The 14,718-nt window shown below is 42.8% G+C and overlaps 1 protein-coding gene across 1 annotated transcript in view; it reads right to left on the bottom strand.

Moving 5' to 3' along the window:
- Positions 1–218: 218 nt before the first annotated feature.
- Positions 219–14,718, bottom strand: part of LOC109477966 (polycystic kidney disease protein 1-like 2) — a 20,595-nt gene continuing 6,095 nt past the window's right edge. The window contains exons 7-19 of the mRNA XM_019779420.1: positions 13,794–14,005; positions 13,225–13,332; positions 12,649–12,827; positions 10,924–11,031; positions 9,992–10,205; positions 9,381–9,504; positions 8,245–8,432; positions 7,711–7,788; positions 4,340–4,570; positions 3,519–3,687; positions 2,654–2,851; positions 1,462–1,800; positions 219–1,105 (exon numbers count right to left, since the gene is read on the bottom strand). Of these exons, the coding sequence (XP_019634979.1) occupies positions 219–1,105; positions 1,462–1,800; positions 2,654–2,851; positions 3,519–3,687; positions 4,340–4,570; positions 7,711–7,788; positions 8,245–8,432; positions 9,381–9,504; positions 9,992–10,205; positions 10,924–11,031; positions 12,649–12,827; positions 13,225–13,332; positions 13,794–14,005 (3,035 nt within the window). The remainder of the gene's footprint in view (positions 1,106–1,461; positions 1,801–2,653; positions 2,852–3,518; positions 3,688–4,339; positions 4,571–7,710; positions 7,789–8,244; positions 8,433–9,380; positions 9,505–9,991; positions 10,206–10,923; positions 11,032–12,648; positions 12,828–13,224; positions 13,333–13,793; positions 14,006–14,718) is intronic.

Raw genomic sequence — 14,718 nt, 5'->3', positions numbered from 1 at the left:
TGTTTGGGAGCTTTCTTTGGCCTGATTAACAGAAATTGAAAATATAATTTTTATACAATTTGGTATTTTGTTTTATATTACTGTCAAGTCCACATAGATTGCATTATGTTGATATCCAAAGCATGGTTAGATAAAATATTTACTTTACTACAAATAGAATTTATTATTTTCTTCTAGGCTTCTGGACCAACATGTACACTAAATGACTTCACAATGTTTTACGCAAACAACCAGTTTTCAGAGTACCGGACCATTCTGTCCCTCTCTTGCCTTTGTCTCTGTTCTCTGCGCCTTTCTTCTCTGCGTCTCTCTCGTCTAAATTTCTCATCCCTGTCCAGCTCCTCTAACAGCCCGTGCATCACCAGGTCCAGCTGAGTGAAGTGATCTTCCCTGGCTGCCGGCTGCTGCCGCTGGGGTTTAGACCTGTTTGCGGCGGCTTTGATCTTGTGCGCCACCCCACACACCTCCTCCCACAGGAACGCCATCATCCCCACGTCCTCGGGGTCACTGTCCTTCACCTCCATGTACACGCCCATGATGATAGTCATGAACATGGACAGGAGGATGAACTGCGCGGTGAACTGAAAGGACAGGAAGATGGCGGGGCCAAAGACGGGGGAGCTCTCTTCCAAAACGGCGAACTGAAACGAGCCCAGCATCATGTTGAAAAGGCTGGTGTAGGTGCGCATCAAGCTGCTGTACCCCAGGATGGTGATACCCAAGATGAGGTGAGCTGCCAGTGCGAATGCTGTGAAGATGATGCCTGATGTGACAAAGAAGCTGGTAAGAGGCTTCGCTGTCTTCTTCATGGTGTACAGGAGCGCGTTGACGTGCTTGTTGAACTTGAGAAGACGGATGAACTTGACTAAGGTGAAGCAGGTGAGCACGCCGAGCAGGTACGTGTACACCTGGTACCACATGGCGGCTGTGTGGTACAGGTGGAACAGGACATGTCCCTCCTTCAGGAGTCCGGAGACCTCATCTGTCATGCTCTGGACCCGAAAGTACAGCCCCATCGTGGCCATACCTGTGGAGATGATGAGCATCTCTAGCCAGCTCCAGGGGTCCGTCAGGTAAGCAAATACGTGTGTGTTGAACCTCAAGACTGGATAGAAGAATGAAAATGCTTAACACAATTAGAAGGAACTTACAGGTAGAGATAAAAGGCAACAAGTCATTATGCACTTTACAAGTTCCATGTTACCAGACATACGACAGTCACAGTAGCATCCACTCACATCTATGCACTTACTACGGCCCTTCATGAATAGTATAAAGTAGGTGTTCTCCTAGTTCAGGAGTAAGGCCATCATGTCAACCGCCATCATGTAGTGAGTACTGTCGGAGTACTTACCCATCTATTAATAATAAACAAAAGGCTCAAAGACAAGGCCTTCAATGCCTTCTCAAGAATGTAAACAGTCACCTGGATGTTGAAAGATTTACAATTATAACACACACCTTCCCTGACCAGGCTGAAGAGCAGAAAGATGATCAGGACCATCCGCAGGCCCAGCAGCAGGACCTGGCCTTCATGGTGGATCCTGAAGATCACCAGCTCTGTTGCCATGGAGACACTCCCGGTGACGTGGAACTCTGTCGTCATGGTGACCACAGCGAAGAGGTTGGCGTGAGGGTTGTAGAGAACCGCCTCCGTGAAGACCGCCCGGGTCCGGTTGTCCAGCCAGTTGTTGGAGCGGAGATGAGCCAGGGTCTGCAGGCTGTCGTTCAGCGTCCTGCCCAGGACGGCGATGTAACCACTTCCAGGGTACACACCGTGCTCCCCAACGTAGAGGAAACCTGGGGAGATGAATGTAAACTTACAGAAAGATATAGGTACGTTCCATACAGCCTTTTTAGGCGATATTAGACGTTGGAGCCCCCTCTTTCACCCTCCCTCCTCTTTCACCCTCCCTTCTCTTTCACCCTCCCTCCTCTTTCACCCTTTTTAACTCCCCAACCAAAGTCGGATAACGAATTTACACCTGGGTGGAGTGAGAAAAGCCGTGAAAAGTGCCTTTCCCAAGGAAACAATGTCTAGCCAGTAACACCAGGGATTGAACATTTTTACCTCTCTATGTCGTATGTGCTATAGCCACTTGGCCATTCGAAACCACGTGGTGAGTGTATGGGTATTAAATAAACCAGTCAGTCGGTATTGGCCAGGAACAACAGACTATGCGATACATGTACATTTATGTGTTCTGGATAACACAATAAGTAATGGGACATTGCAATCACTTGGCATAGGATAGTATCGACGAATTGCCTTCCAGGTAGGTTTGCCAGATGGTATTCACAGTTCATGAAATAAAGCTCTACAGGATGTGTTTCAGATGAACACATGTGCTATGCCCTAAAACGTATTAAAAGGCTATGTTCTTGGTACGTGCAGGCATGAGACGTCATCACATCCTTGCAGTACACTTGCAGTTGTACACAAACATGTACAGCCTGTACATTTACTAGTGATCACTTGACTCAGCATAAGAGCCAGCAGGAATTTCGGTTAGTTTTTCTGATCATCTCCTTAGCATTAAGAATCCTGTGTTTTCTTAAATGGTCACTGTATGAAAAATCTGAGTCTATTTATTGGTTTGGCGTAAAACAGTATACAATTACATCATAACAATCGTGCTAATTACTGACTAACCATTACTAATGTCCCCATACGTGTAGTCCCATGGGGACGTGATGGTCCTGTTGTCAGTACTGTTGTCATGATCTGTGTCGTTCCTTGCCACGCCCCAGTTGCCACTGTAGCTGGCTGTGTCCAGTTTACTTGCAGTGTACTCATCCAGACAGCTGGCTGCGACGTGAGCCATGGCGTCCGGAACAGTGCAGTCTTGTTCTGTATAGAATATACGGATCAGAATGAAGTGTGACACAGACACAGCATCTGTATTCAGTTGAACAACTACAAGAATAAGAAGCGAGCCCAGTAGACACCCTGGATCAAGATTGACTGAAATGTCTGTCAGCTATATATATAGCAATTGTACATATAAAATAAATAAATACATTAAACTGTACAATGTATTTCTCAGATCATTGAGACAAAAAAAAGGTACAGTCAAAGCTGCCCAATTGGCCACCTCTTCGAGCCGCCTCGCCATAACAACCTTTTCCAGGTCACTATTTTTTCCCAAGAACCTACACAAGAAGACCACCTGTCCAAGACGACACCTTTAGCATTGTTTGCTGATCATGATTGGGCTTCTTGAGCAGGTTTAACTACACAGCGACTCATTTAAACATGACTTAGTATACCTAACCATTGTGTAGCTCTGCATGGAATTTTTCTGACTTGCAAAACTTAGCACAGCTTCCAGCTTCAGACTAAGCTACAAGTAAATGAAAAGAAAAGTAAGACTATTTTAAGAAATGAGTAAAATTGAAGCACTGAGCTTTTTGTTCCCCCAAACTTAGTTTTTGAGTTTACTGTTAGTTCAAGAGTCACATTTCCAAGTCAAATCACTTAGGAAACCAGACATGAAGGTATGCAGGAAGACCCTAACCTTGTGTGGTGCGGATCTGTCGTAGTTGTAAGGGGGAGATGGCGTGTGTGAGGTGTTCAGACAGAGTCAGGTTTTCCTCACACGGCCTCCCGTTGTACCAGGCTGGGCTGTGGACAGCAGGCAGGACGTCCTGCTCCAGCCATGTCCAGTAGGACGCAGGGTCAGATATCTGGGACAAAGTAGCCACAAGATCACAAATCATCAGAGTGGTGGAAATATCATATCAGATAGGACATTGGAATAACACTAGAGGGCCTTGCCTGCCTGGGCACTTTGGCAGGTAGGCATGCTTTTAAGGCAATGGCAACTCTGTAACATCAACTGCATGCTGAACAAGTGCTTTTGAAAACAAAAACTGTTGTTTGCCACGCATTGGTTTATAACACAGATTTAGTGCTAGATGACTTACCTATGCTGGTTTATCAACATATTTTCATGCAAGTAATATTTGTTTTTTTATTTATTAGTCACAACTGTAACATTTTTATGTAACATGATCAATTTTAGATTTATAACTGAGTACCACATATTGTCTGTGTAATAAAGTTATTTATGCAATAGAGACCATAACGTGCAGGCTGAATATGTATGTAGAGACACTGCAAAGAACAGGCCAGACGAACTAACAATTGGCAGAAGACAAAAGTACCGTGACATTACATACTGATGCCTCACGTAGATAGAAGGGAAAGGCAAATAAATTACTGTGATAGATTTTCAAATGGCATGAAAAGCAGCGCGTTGACACCATGTGAGCAACACTCGTAAATGAAAACCAGATACTACTGTACATGCAGTAGAAAAGGAAGACTTTTACCAACCTTTAAGAATGTGTCAGCGCCCTCCAGAGCTCTCCTGATGGAGTTGTTCATGTAGAAGGCCAGGTTGCTCCTCTCTGTGTAAGACGTCACCATCAGGACGGACAGGAACAGGCCGTACACCACCATCTCCCGCAGGATGTGGCGGCATCTCTTCCTCCTGATGCGGCAAGCTCTGTCTCTGGCCAGGTCTTCGGCAGAAGGGGGGCTTCTGGTATTGACTTCAGCAGCAGGCTGTCAAAGGACAAACACATTTGTAGACCACTCAACTAGTGAGTCCCTTTACTCCAGCCCAGGAAAAGATCAGGCACAGTAATGACAAATTCCAATATAATCAATCCCATATCTAAAATCCTTGTCAATCAATGCAGGTAATCATGTTTACCAAACACAGCTCGCGTTTTATAGCCAACCACACCAGGTCACCCCTACTCTTCTTGATAAATGTGTTGGGTTCTATTGTTTGTGGGTTCACGTGCAGAGGCTTGGCGCTTGCGGCGGCAATCCCTCACAGCATGTCTGAGGTGAGCCGACCTTGGGATCAAACTCTCCCCCACGGGCCCACGGGTACTTGACCGCATTAGCCAACCAGCCGGATTGCGTTATCGAAGCGCGACGGTGGCACGCTGCATGCCTGCACAGATACTGCGACATGCCTGTGAAGCTGGTGTTGTAAGCAAAAGGACAGATATACTAGGTCTAACTACCTCATTCATGTGGCTCCCAAACTATTGATTCAGCCTGATGTTTCAGAATATTACAGTATATAAAGATACCAGTAGGCTTGTCCAACATGCATTTGGGGTCCTCAATGATTGCCACTTTGGTAATCGGTAAACCAACATTAAAGGTGTAAACATCAGTTTGTACAGTAATTAAAAGCTATGTAATCCCGGACTGTTTGATCTATTTGCACCGGAGTGCGCTTTACTCTTTTTCAATAAGTAGGATCTTACAGGTTGCTCCAGGTGTGACTCGCCCTAAATATCGTCTCTGGCGCATCGATGAGGACGTCCCTAAGTCAAGTGAGGATATAGGAACGTTGAACCCAGAATGTTTAGATTTTAAGTCTACATAAGAACAAACCACCTTGCCTAGTAGAAATTTGAAGGCTCCACACTCACCTGTAGGTACTCTTCATCGCCGGCCGCTTCTGTGGGCGGCGGGTCGTCGTCTGTTGCTGGTTTCTGAGACAAACACACAAGAAAATTTGTCAAAATCTCTAACGAGAACTTCGCCAGACGTGCAGGCATTACACTTGTGGCGNATTTTAAGAAATGAGTAAAATTGAAGCACTGAGCTTTTTGTTCCCCCTAAACTTAGTTTTTGAGTTTACTGTTAGTTCAAGAGTCACATTTCCAAGTCAAATCACTTAGGAAACCAGACATGAAGGTATGCAGGCCCTAACCTTGTGTGGTGCGGATTTGTCGTAGTTGTAAGGGGGAGATGGCGTGTGTGAGGTGTTCAGACAGAGTCAGGTTTTCCTCACACGGCCTCCCGTTGTACCAGGCTGGGCTGTGGACAGCAGGCAGGACGTCCTGCTCCAGCCATGTCCAGTAGGACGCAGGGTCAGATATCTGGGACAAAGTAGCCACAAGATCACAAATCATCAGAGTGGTGGAAATATCATATCAGATAGGACATTGAAATAACACTAGAGAGCCTTGCCTGTCTGGGCACTTTGGCGGGTAGGCATGCTTTTAAGGCAATGGCAACTCTGTAACACCAACTGCATGCTGAACAAGTGCTTTTGAAAACAAAAACTGTTGTTTGCCACGCATTGGTTTATAACACAGATTTAGTGCTAGATGACTTACCTATGCTGGTTTATCAACATATTTTCATGCAAGTAATATTTGTTTTTTTATTTATTAGTCACAACTGTAACATTTTTATGTAACATGATCAATTTTAGATTTATAACTGAGTACCACATATTGTCTGTGTAATAAAGTTATTTATGCAATAGAGACCATAACGTGCAGGCTGAATATGTATGTAGAGACACTGCAAAGAACAGGCCAGACGAACTAACAATTGGCAGAAGACAAAAGTACCGTGACATTACATACTGATGCCTCACGTAGATAGAAGGGAAAGGCAAATAAATTACTGTGATAGATTTTCAAATGGCATGAAAAGCAGCGCGTTGACACCATGTGAGCAACACTCGTAAATGAAAACCAGATACTACTGTACATGCAGTAGAAAAGGAAGACTTTTACCAACCTTTAAGAATGTGTCAGCGCCCTCCAGAGCTCTCCTGATGGAGTTGTTCATGTAGAAGGCCAGGTTGCTCCTCTCTGTGTAAGACGTCACCATCAGGACGGACAGGAACAGGCCGTACACCACGATCTCCCGCAGGATGTGGCGGCATCTCTTCCTCCTGATGCGGCAAGCTCTGTCTCTGGCCAGGTCTTCGGCAGAAGGGGAGCTTCTGGTAGTGACTTCAGCAGCAGGCTGTCAAAGGACAAACAAATTCATAGACCTACCAACTGGTCCATTTACTCCAGCCCAGGAAAATATCAGGCACAGCAATGACTACAAAGTCCAATATAATAAATCCCATATCTAAAATCCTTGTCAATCAAATGCAAGTAATCATGTTCACCAAACACAGCTCGCGTTTTATAGCCAACCACACCAGGTCACCCCTACTCTTCTTGATAAATGTGTTGGGTTCTATTATGTGCAGAGGTTTTGCGCTTGCGGCGGCTATCCCCCACAGCATGTTTGAGGTGAGCCGAACCTGGGATCAAACTGCGCCCACGGGTACACGGTACATGGCGTCATTGGCCAACCAGCGGGATTGCGTTACCGATCGCGCAACGGTGGCACGCTACATGCCTGCAAAGCTGGTGTACATGTGTTCCGTCAAAGGGTTTTACGTACTGTGACATGCCTGTGAAGCCGGTGTTGTAAGCAAAAGGACAGATGTACTAGTACTAACTACCTCATTCATGTGGCTCCCAAACTATTGTTTCAGCCTGATGTTTCAGAATATTACAGTATGGAAAAAAAACAGTAGGCTTGTCAAACATGCATCTGGAGTCCCAATGATTCCCACTTTGGTAACCGGTAAACCACCTTAAGGTGTAAAACATCAGTTTTGTACAGTAGGTACAAGCTGTGTAATCCAGGGCTGTTTGATCTATTTACACCGGGGTGCAATTTTATTCTTTTTGTGCAGTAGGATCGTGAAGGTGTGGCTCTCCCTGAATATCATCTCTGGCACATCGATGAGGAAGTCAAAAGAGGAAATAGGATAAGGTACATTCCATAGATCAACGCATTGAACCCAGAAGGTTTAGATTTTAAGTCTACATAAGAACAAACCATCTTGCCTATTAGACATTTGAAGGCTCCGCACTCACCTGCTCAGCCACCACCTGTAGGTACTCTTCATCGCCGGCCGCTTCTGTGGGCGGCGGGTCGTCGTCTGTTGCTGGTTTCTGAGACAAACACACAAGAAAAATTGTCAAAAGCTCTAACGAGAACTTCGCCAGACGTGCAGGCATTACACTTGTGGCGTAGTGTTTCATTCCCTGACTTGAGAGCAGTGAAGTCCTCACCAGCAGTATGTGGCCTGAAGAAGGATGGGAAGGCCAAAATTGACTAACTAATTACTTAGATATCCAAAACCTCGTGACAAGAGGTGATTAGGAGAACTGACTGTGTACGGAAGCAATGGAATCTCTCCACTTATCGCGAGGCCCAAGAAGCACATCGTTTACACTTTTTTTTTTTTCGTCACGGAAGCGGTGGATTGCTCATTACCTTGACAAAGACTGGAGTTGTACAGTCAAACATTTGCGTGAGTCCAATTTTTGTTGTGTTTGAAATCACAGTTCAATCTTGATCATAACAAAAAAGACCGTATGTTATAGAGTAAAAAGAAACATCATTACCCGGATTAGAAATCCCAGGATGGCAGCGAGAGCCAGCACCTTGACAGGCTGGATCAGGATCAGGTCTGTCAGGAAGGACGTGATGAAGGCAGCAAACCACGCCTCCGCCTTCTCACGTCCGAAGTTCAGCGTGTACAGGACCGTGAAGTACGCGGCCACAAAGCTGACAGCGAATGCCAGCAGTCCGGCTGAAAACAATGAACGAACGAACGAACGAATGAATGAATGAATGGTTGATTAAATGTTGAATGAATGACATATCTTGTTCGACAATCAATGAGTTACAATACATTACAATATATGGTAACTATTACTAGCTACAAGACTAAACTCTACATCTACAACTACATATTGACAACAGTGCAGGAGTTACATTATAATGTTTGGATCATCTTGTCTCAGTTTGGAAATGAAATATAAAACTATTCAAGAATCAAGAGATATTTCTGATCTACAAGTATAAAAATATTCATCCAAAGTCAAATCAAAGTAAAAGCACATAATAACACCACACCAGTTCATTAAAAAAAGACGCTGCTGCTGTGTAATATCAACAGGAAGGGTCTGAGGGGAAAGCCTAATACTTTCATTGAGTTGGTTTAGAGAGTCCATGTAGTTTTAGGCGGTGAATACTATAAGTCACTGAGCCAAGTTTGCTTCCCATTCCTATGTTTTCATCTACAACTCTCGCTGAATATGCTTTCATCTACTGACTCTTACCAGTTAATATGTCAAATAGATTAGGGTTGCCTAAAGTTCTACAAATATGCGAGCAGTGATATTTCCGTACTCACCCACAGTTGCTGCCCACCACGGCAGATGGCATCTTTTTAATTTTTGAGAGTCTTGGGCTTTGATGTCTGCAAGGACCAATTTGAGTTAAAAAGATGAAATCAAGGTTATTTCTTCATCTTGATGGAGAAGATTTTGTCACGTGGATATTTCACTTTAGTTAACAGCAGCTTTTACCAACAAATAGACTAAAATGTACTCATACATATTTGTTATAAAACTCAATTCACATGCATACAGACAAGCTACTATGCTGCCAAATTTTACAACACTCAAAGAAAGCAGTGCTCTACAGGAATAAATCCAAGCTGGTGTGTGGTCTCATATAAAATCTCCTTGTTAACCTGTTGTGTCAGCATGTTTTCTCAGTAGTGTGCTGCCTGATTTCGGAACAGCGTTTCTGTACAGCAGCACAATCAGCGCATTGATGGGAAAGATGATGACCGCACTCTGAATTGCGATCATGATCTGAGGAAAACAAAATAAGCAATGGTTATAGGTTATAGGTTCAGACATTAGAAAACTATGTAGTCTGGAACTACGAGCTACAATCTTGTTACCCAACCATAAAATGTACTTTTGGTAGCATTTAGCCACCTCCCCACATAATATATCAGAATCAAGAGTTGGCAAGTAGCTTCATACAGGTAAAAAATAATGTCAAAGATCACCTTGAACAAATGGCAAGATGTAACTACATAGACGTACAGGAAGTACATGAAGGATGTTTATATGTTTACATGTTAAGATTAGTCTGTTCTGCAAAATTTTGATTGCTAAGTAGGTACAACATGATAACCAAATCAACTTTTTTTCGACAAGATGGATTACTATACACTTCTCGAAAACCGAAGGCAACCTTTGTCTGAGTTTTACATTCAGCCGGACACAAGGTAAAGAACGATCTAGTTGTGTACAATGGACAATATCAAAATGATTTACGGTATAGACAAACCTGTGGTAGGGAGATTGGAGGATCTATTTCCACGCCCATGATGCGGACGGGCTGCGGCGGGTCGAAGTTGTCCCCCTGCCCAAAGAACATGATGTTGGCCAGCATGGTGCTGTACACCGTGGACAGGCAGCAGGACAGCCGCTGGGTGCGGGTGAAGGTACTGCGGGCGGGACGACCAACCACGGAGTAGAACAAATGGCCGTCATGGAAGTCTCTGCGAATGCGTAAACAGTAGGATCTGAGTGTAGGCACAGCAAATTCTGTTTTGCTTGAAGAGTAATCCACTGCAAGGAGTACCAGTTTTGTACAGAAAATACAAGTTGCATAAGACTGGGCTGATAGGTTTGATCAAGAATGGGGCAGCCTCCTTCTAAGAAACAAAGCGAGTCTTCAACGTGCTCTAGGCCTTCTCTTGTCAATGTGAGTGCCTTCTACCTTGGCCAGGCATACGTGTACATATCTAACGCTCAATGCAAATGAGGTTGTGTTGTTTCAGACACAAACGTTTAATGTGCACAATGTTTCGGATCCTCAATTCTGATCATATTTTTACATTATGTAAGCCCTGTTTTCTATAGATAGAAGGCAATAGTAGTATGCATTAGACATGTCTTACCGTATAGAACTGTTTACCATCTATCATACGGATTACCATAGACTTGTTGTTAGAACTGCTATTTTATTTATTTGCCATTATATTATGATACATTTTATCCTCTACGATTTCTGTGCAATAAATCTTGAATTGAATTGAATAGTGATGTAAATTGTCTTTTTTACAGCCGAATAAATAAATAAATAAATAAATAAATAAATAAATAAATAAATAAATAAATAAATAAATAAATAAATAAATAAATAAATAAATAAATAAATAAATAAATAAATAAATAAATAAATAAATAAATAAATAAATAATGATGCAGTCTTACTTTGCAGCCCTTTCAGTGATCAGGTTGGAGAGTGCTGCCATCTCCTCTGGTGACGCTACAAAGACCATGCGGTCGATTTTTCCGTCATCTTCATCTAGAGCTAGCCACCTAAAGAAACGGCACAAAAAGGCGAATCACACTAACTTACTGTAGAACTTGAAATAGTAGTGGTGGTTTTATTTTCACAGTTTTTGCTCTCCGCTACAAATTATATGTGCTTTTGTGCTACAGTACTGTGTGAATCATGAACTATAGACATTGCATAAACCTTCTTTCCACTCCAGATGGAAAATCAAATGCCGCCCAAAACACATATTAGTTTACTGTACTCAATGTTCCAATTCAGACTTGATAGCCAAATTTGGATTGAAGTTTATAATTCTGCTCACGAATTAAGGAATAAGTACTGCACGTGCAAATCTTACCCAGAATGTTATACATCTTAATTCAGGAGACGACTTTGTGTTAGAAATGGTGTCATAGATTTTCGCCACAGGTCATAGATTTAATGGTGTCATAGATTTATGAAAGGATTGACATAACAACATTGACATATCACCTCTTCAATACGTCACAAATGAGACCAGACTGTAAGGTTTGAACCACTTACACAGGGAATGACCCCTGCTTTTAACGTACTTAATGTGTGACGATGAAGGTTAGACATATAGGTAATACGATACGCCAAAAAGTAGTTACTCAAGCAACTGGATATGATTTTGAAAATGTCAGACGTTTCAGCTAGAGTCGCTGACGAAATCTAGTGGATACTAGCTGAAACGTCTGACGTTTCCAAAATCAGTTGCTTGAGTAACTGTTTTTTGGCGTACTTAACGTATGGCTCTCCCTGAATATGGGACCTCCGGCTTTACGTCCTATCCGAGAGGACATCCCTAGCAGAAGCTAGGTACTCATTGCCAACTGAGTCAAGTGGGCAAATAGGCGTGGTCTTCCCCAAGGACGCAATAATGAGGCCTTTCAGGGAATTGGACCCAGAACCTTCGGATTTAAACCCGAACTACAATACCATCTTGCACCGTTATTATAAAATCATGTACTAGTATATAATAATTTTATGTAAATACTGCATACTTGTTGCAGATGAAGTAGTCAAGCTGTCCTGAGCTCAGATGTTGAATCACCACCTTATTCAGGTACCTGCAAAGATAAGAATGTGTCTAAGAACCTTCTTTGATTACACTAACCTTAAGACTAATAACATTTGTGACATGATTCGACACATTATCATATGTGACAGTGTATCATGTGAAAATGCTGTAAAGATTATGTTATACGTATAATCTTGTAAAAAAACACCAACTGTTGCATGCAAAGCACTGCAGGTCTAATTAAATAAGTCTGTTTTCATAGTGTGGAAAGTTTAGATGGATTCTAAGAAATTTCTCTCATGATCAAAACAATAGCTGCGTTCTCCCATTTTACTAATTGTTTGAGTTTAACTTCATATTAATTTGGTTTAAGGAGGGAAAAAGCGAAAATGCTTATAAAAGCCTCAAGAACATGCATAGAATTTAAACATAAAAAACACAATTTAAAGGCAATGTGTAGGAAGTCAAGATATCTGAAGAATGCGATAACGAAAACGATACGAGTTGGTATGAATCAGAAGGAAATCTTAATGTACAAATACAAAAAGTGAACGTGTAATCATTAACATTATATTTTGAATTAGGATAATTCCTTAGATTAAAGTTGACAGCTCACCATGCTGGACTGGGGCCGGTGTTGTCGTGCCACACGTGGATGTGTGTGAGCGGTCCCAGGGGGTTCTCACAAGACACCAGGAAGGAGTCCACACTGCCGCCCTGGAACAGCTGACGGCGGGCGTCCTGCAGGGCCAGAGGCTGGCTCTCATCACGGAAGCCGAACACCGTGATGGAAACCTGTGGTCAACATGGACATTCATCTGCTGGGTTAACTATATCCAATACTATGGAAATAAGTGTATTTGAGAGTTCTGTAAGACTGCAATCCCAGGTTCGAGCGCAGTTTATAGATACATACTACAAAAGAAGGAATGCTTTACACTGGGAGACATTACATTGGACATCTTTTGAGAAATCTTAATCAACTTCTTATAAGTATATATATTCTCCCTGATTCTGTATATTTCCCATGCAGTCAGAATTCCTATTCCAATGCAGTCATATGTTCAAGCAAAAAAACCCTGATGCCTGTAAGGCTCTTTGGCAAACACTACATCTTGACTAATTTAACATGCATTATCAATGATGCTTTCTTGTATGTTTTCTTATTTCAAAGTACCATAAAGCACCATACCTGTGCCGTAGTGCCGGCGTCCAGGCGAAAGCCAGTGTAGACAGTGATTATGTAACAGTAGTCAGGGTCAGGGTTTAACGTGTGACTGATTGGTGTGGTCACACCCACCTACATGGCGAGATAAGAAGATATAAATAAAAAAGTTACGAAAACTATGAGATGATAAACACATCTCTCAACGGCCTTTCTGTTATGGTCAACGGCCTTTCTATTTCAATGATTTTAATGACCAATGATTAAATTATCGTGATCATCATGGTATCACTACTTCGAAGACATTGACGGTCATAACAATTATACATTATTCTTTCAAATTAAGAAAAATAATTTGACCGGAAGAGTCACAGTGAGCAGAAACTGCCTAAGAAGATCACTCTGAGGACTAATAAATTCTGGTATATGTGAACAGCTGAGCACTTTGAACAGGATCCTGAATGCTTGTGTCAATGGGAAAAATATCTAAGGCACCATCGAAACATTGTTACATTGGCTAGATGGTCCTTAAGTAAAGGTAGTTACTTGTACAGGTTTGCCTGCTTTATGAAATTTATAAATTTATACTTTATAACCTTTGTCAGGTCCAGTCTGTCTGCCTTTCTTGCCATCAGATATCCGAGCAGGAACAGACCAAACACAGTCAGGACTGCGATGAGTCCTATCGGGTTCTCGAAGAAGTTTCCACTCGGCGTGAAGTCGATAGGATTGGGCGGGACGAACCCGGCAAACTTGGTCAGGTGGTCACAGCGGCAGTGGAGGTGGGTGATGTTGGAAAGTGGGCCACCTGTTTCAACATTGTGAAGTAGAATGGCAAAAGATCAGACTTTGGACTACTGTATATCCTCTGTGAATAATTTTATTACGTTGGTACAATGGGCAGATAATTGAGTTCTTAAGAGCAGTGCATCGCGGAAGGTAGCAGAAGGACTTTCAAAACCTTGGAAGAAAAATCAAACTATGCAATAAAGAATTTTATTATCATTATTATTATTATTATATGTCTTGCCTGTGTTGCTATGAAGTATAAAAAGTGCATAGGATATTGATTGAGATTTTGTTTTTTCACAACCGGTAAAATCTGCTACGATCCTGGGGGCCCTCACCCCACCAGGATAAGGAACTGTGTAACCTTGTCGAGGTGTAGCAGCTTGTTCCGACTTGGTGTCCTGCCTGGGTCTGGTGCATGGGAGACCTGTAACCTTCGGGGGGCTTACGACACCAGGGAGGTACTAATTAGCAGTTCCGACCTGTACCTCCCTCGATAGAGGGAGTTTGGCGTTGGGTTAGCACCCCAACCCAGTAAAACATAAACCTGCTACAGAAACAGCAAGTGGAAACCAGAGGGATCGGCGCAAGGAAGATGGCAGTGGACTAGAATCCACAGTGACGGCCTCTAATGAAAGCCGCAAGGAAGTTAGAGACCCGATGTGCCAGTTTCCGAGTGCCAAGGGGGAAACGAAAATTGGAACATGGAATGTGAGAACACTGTACCAGACT

This window comes from Branchiostoma belcheri, unplaced genomic scaffold, assembly GCF_001625305.1.
Source record: "Branchiostoma belcheri isolate BF01 breed outbred unplaced genomic scaffold, Haploidv18h27 scaffold417, whole genome shotgun sequence".
Taxonomy (NCBI): domain Eukaryota; kingdom Metazoa; phylum Chordata; class Leptocardii; order Amphioxiformes; family Branchiostomatidae; genus Branchiostoma; species Branchiostoma belcheri.
This window is presented reverse-complemented; position numbering and strand designations above follow the sequence as displayed.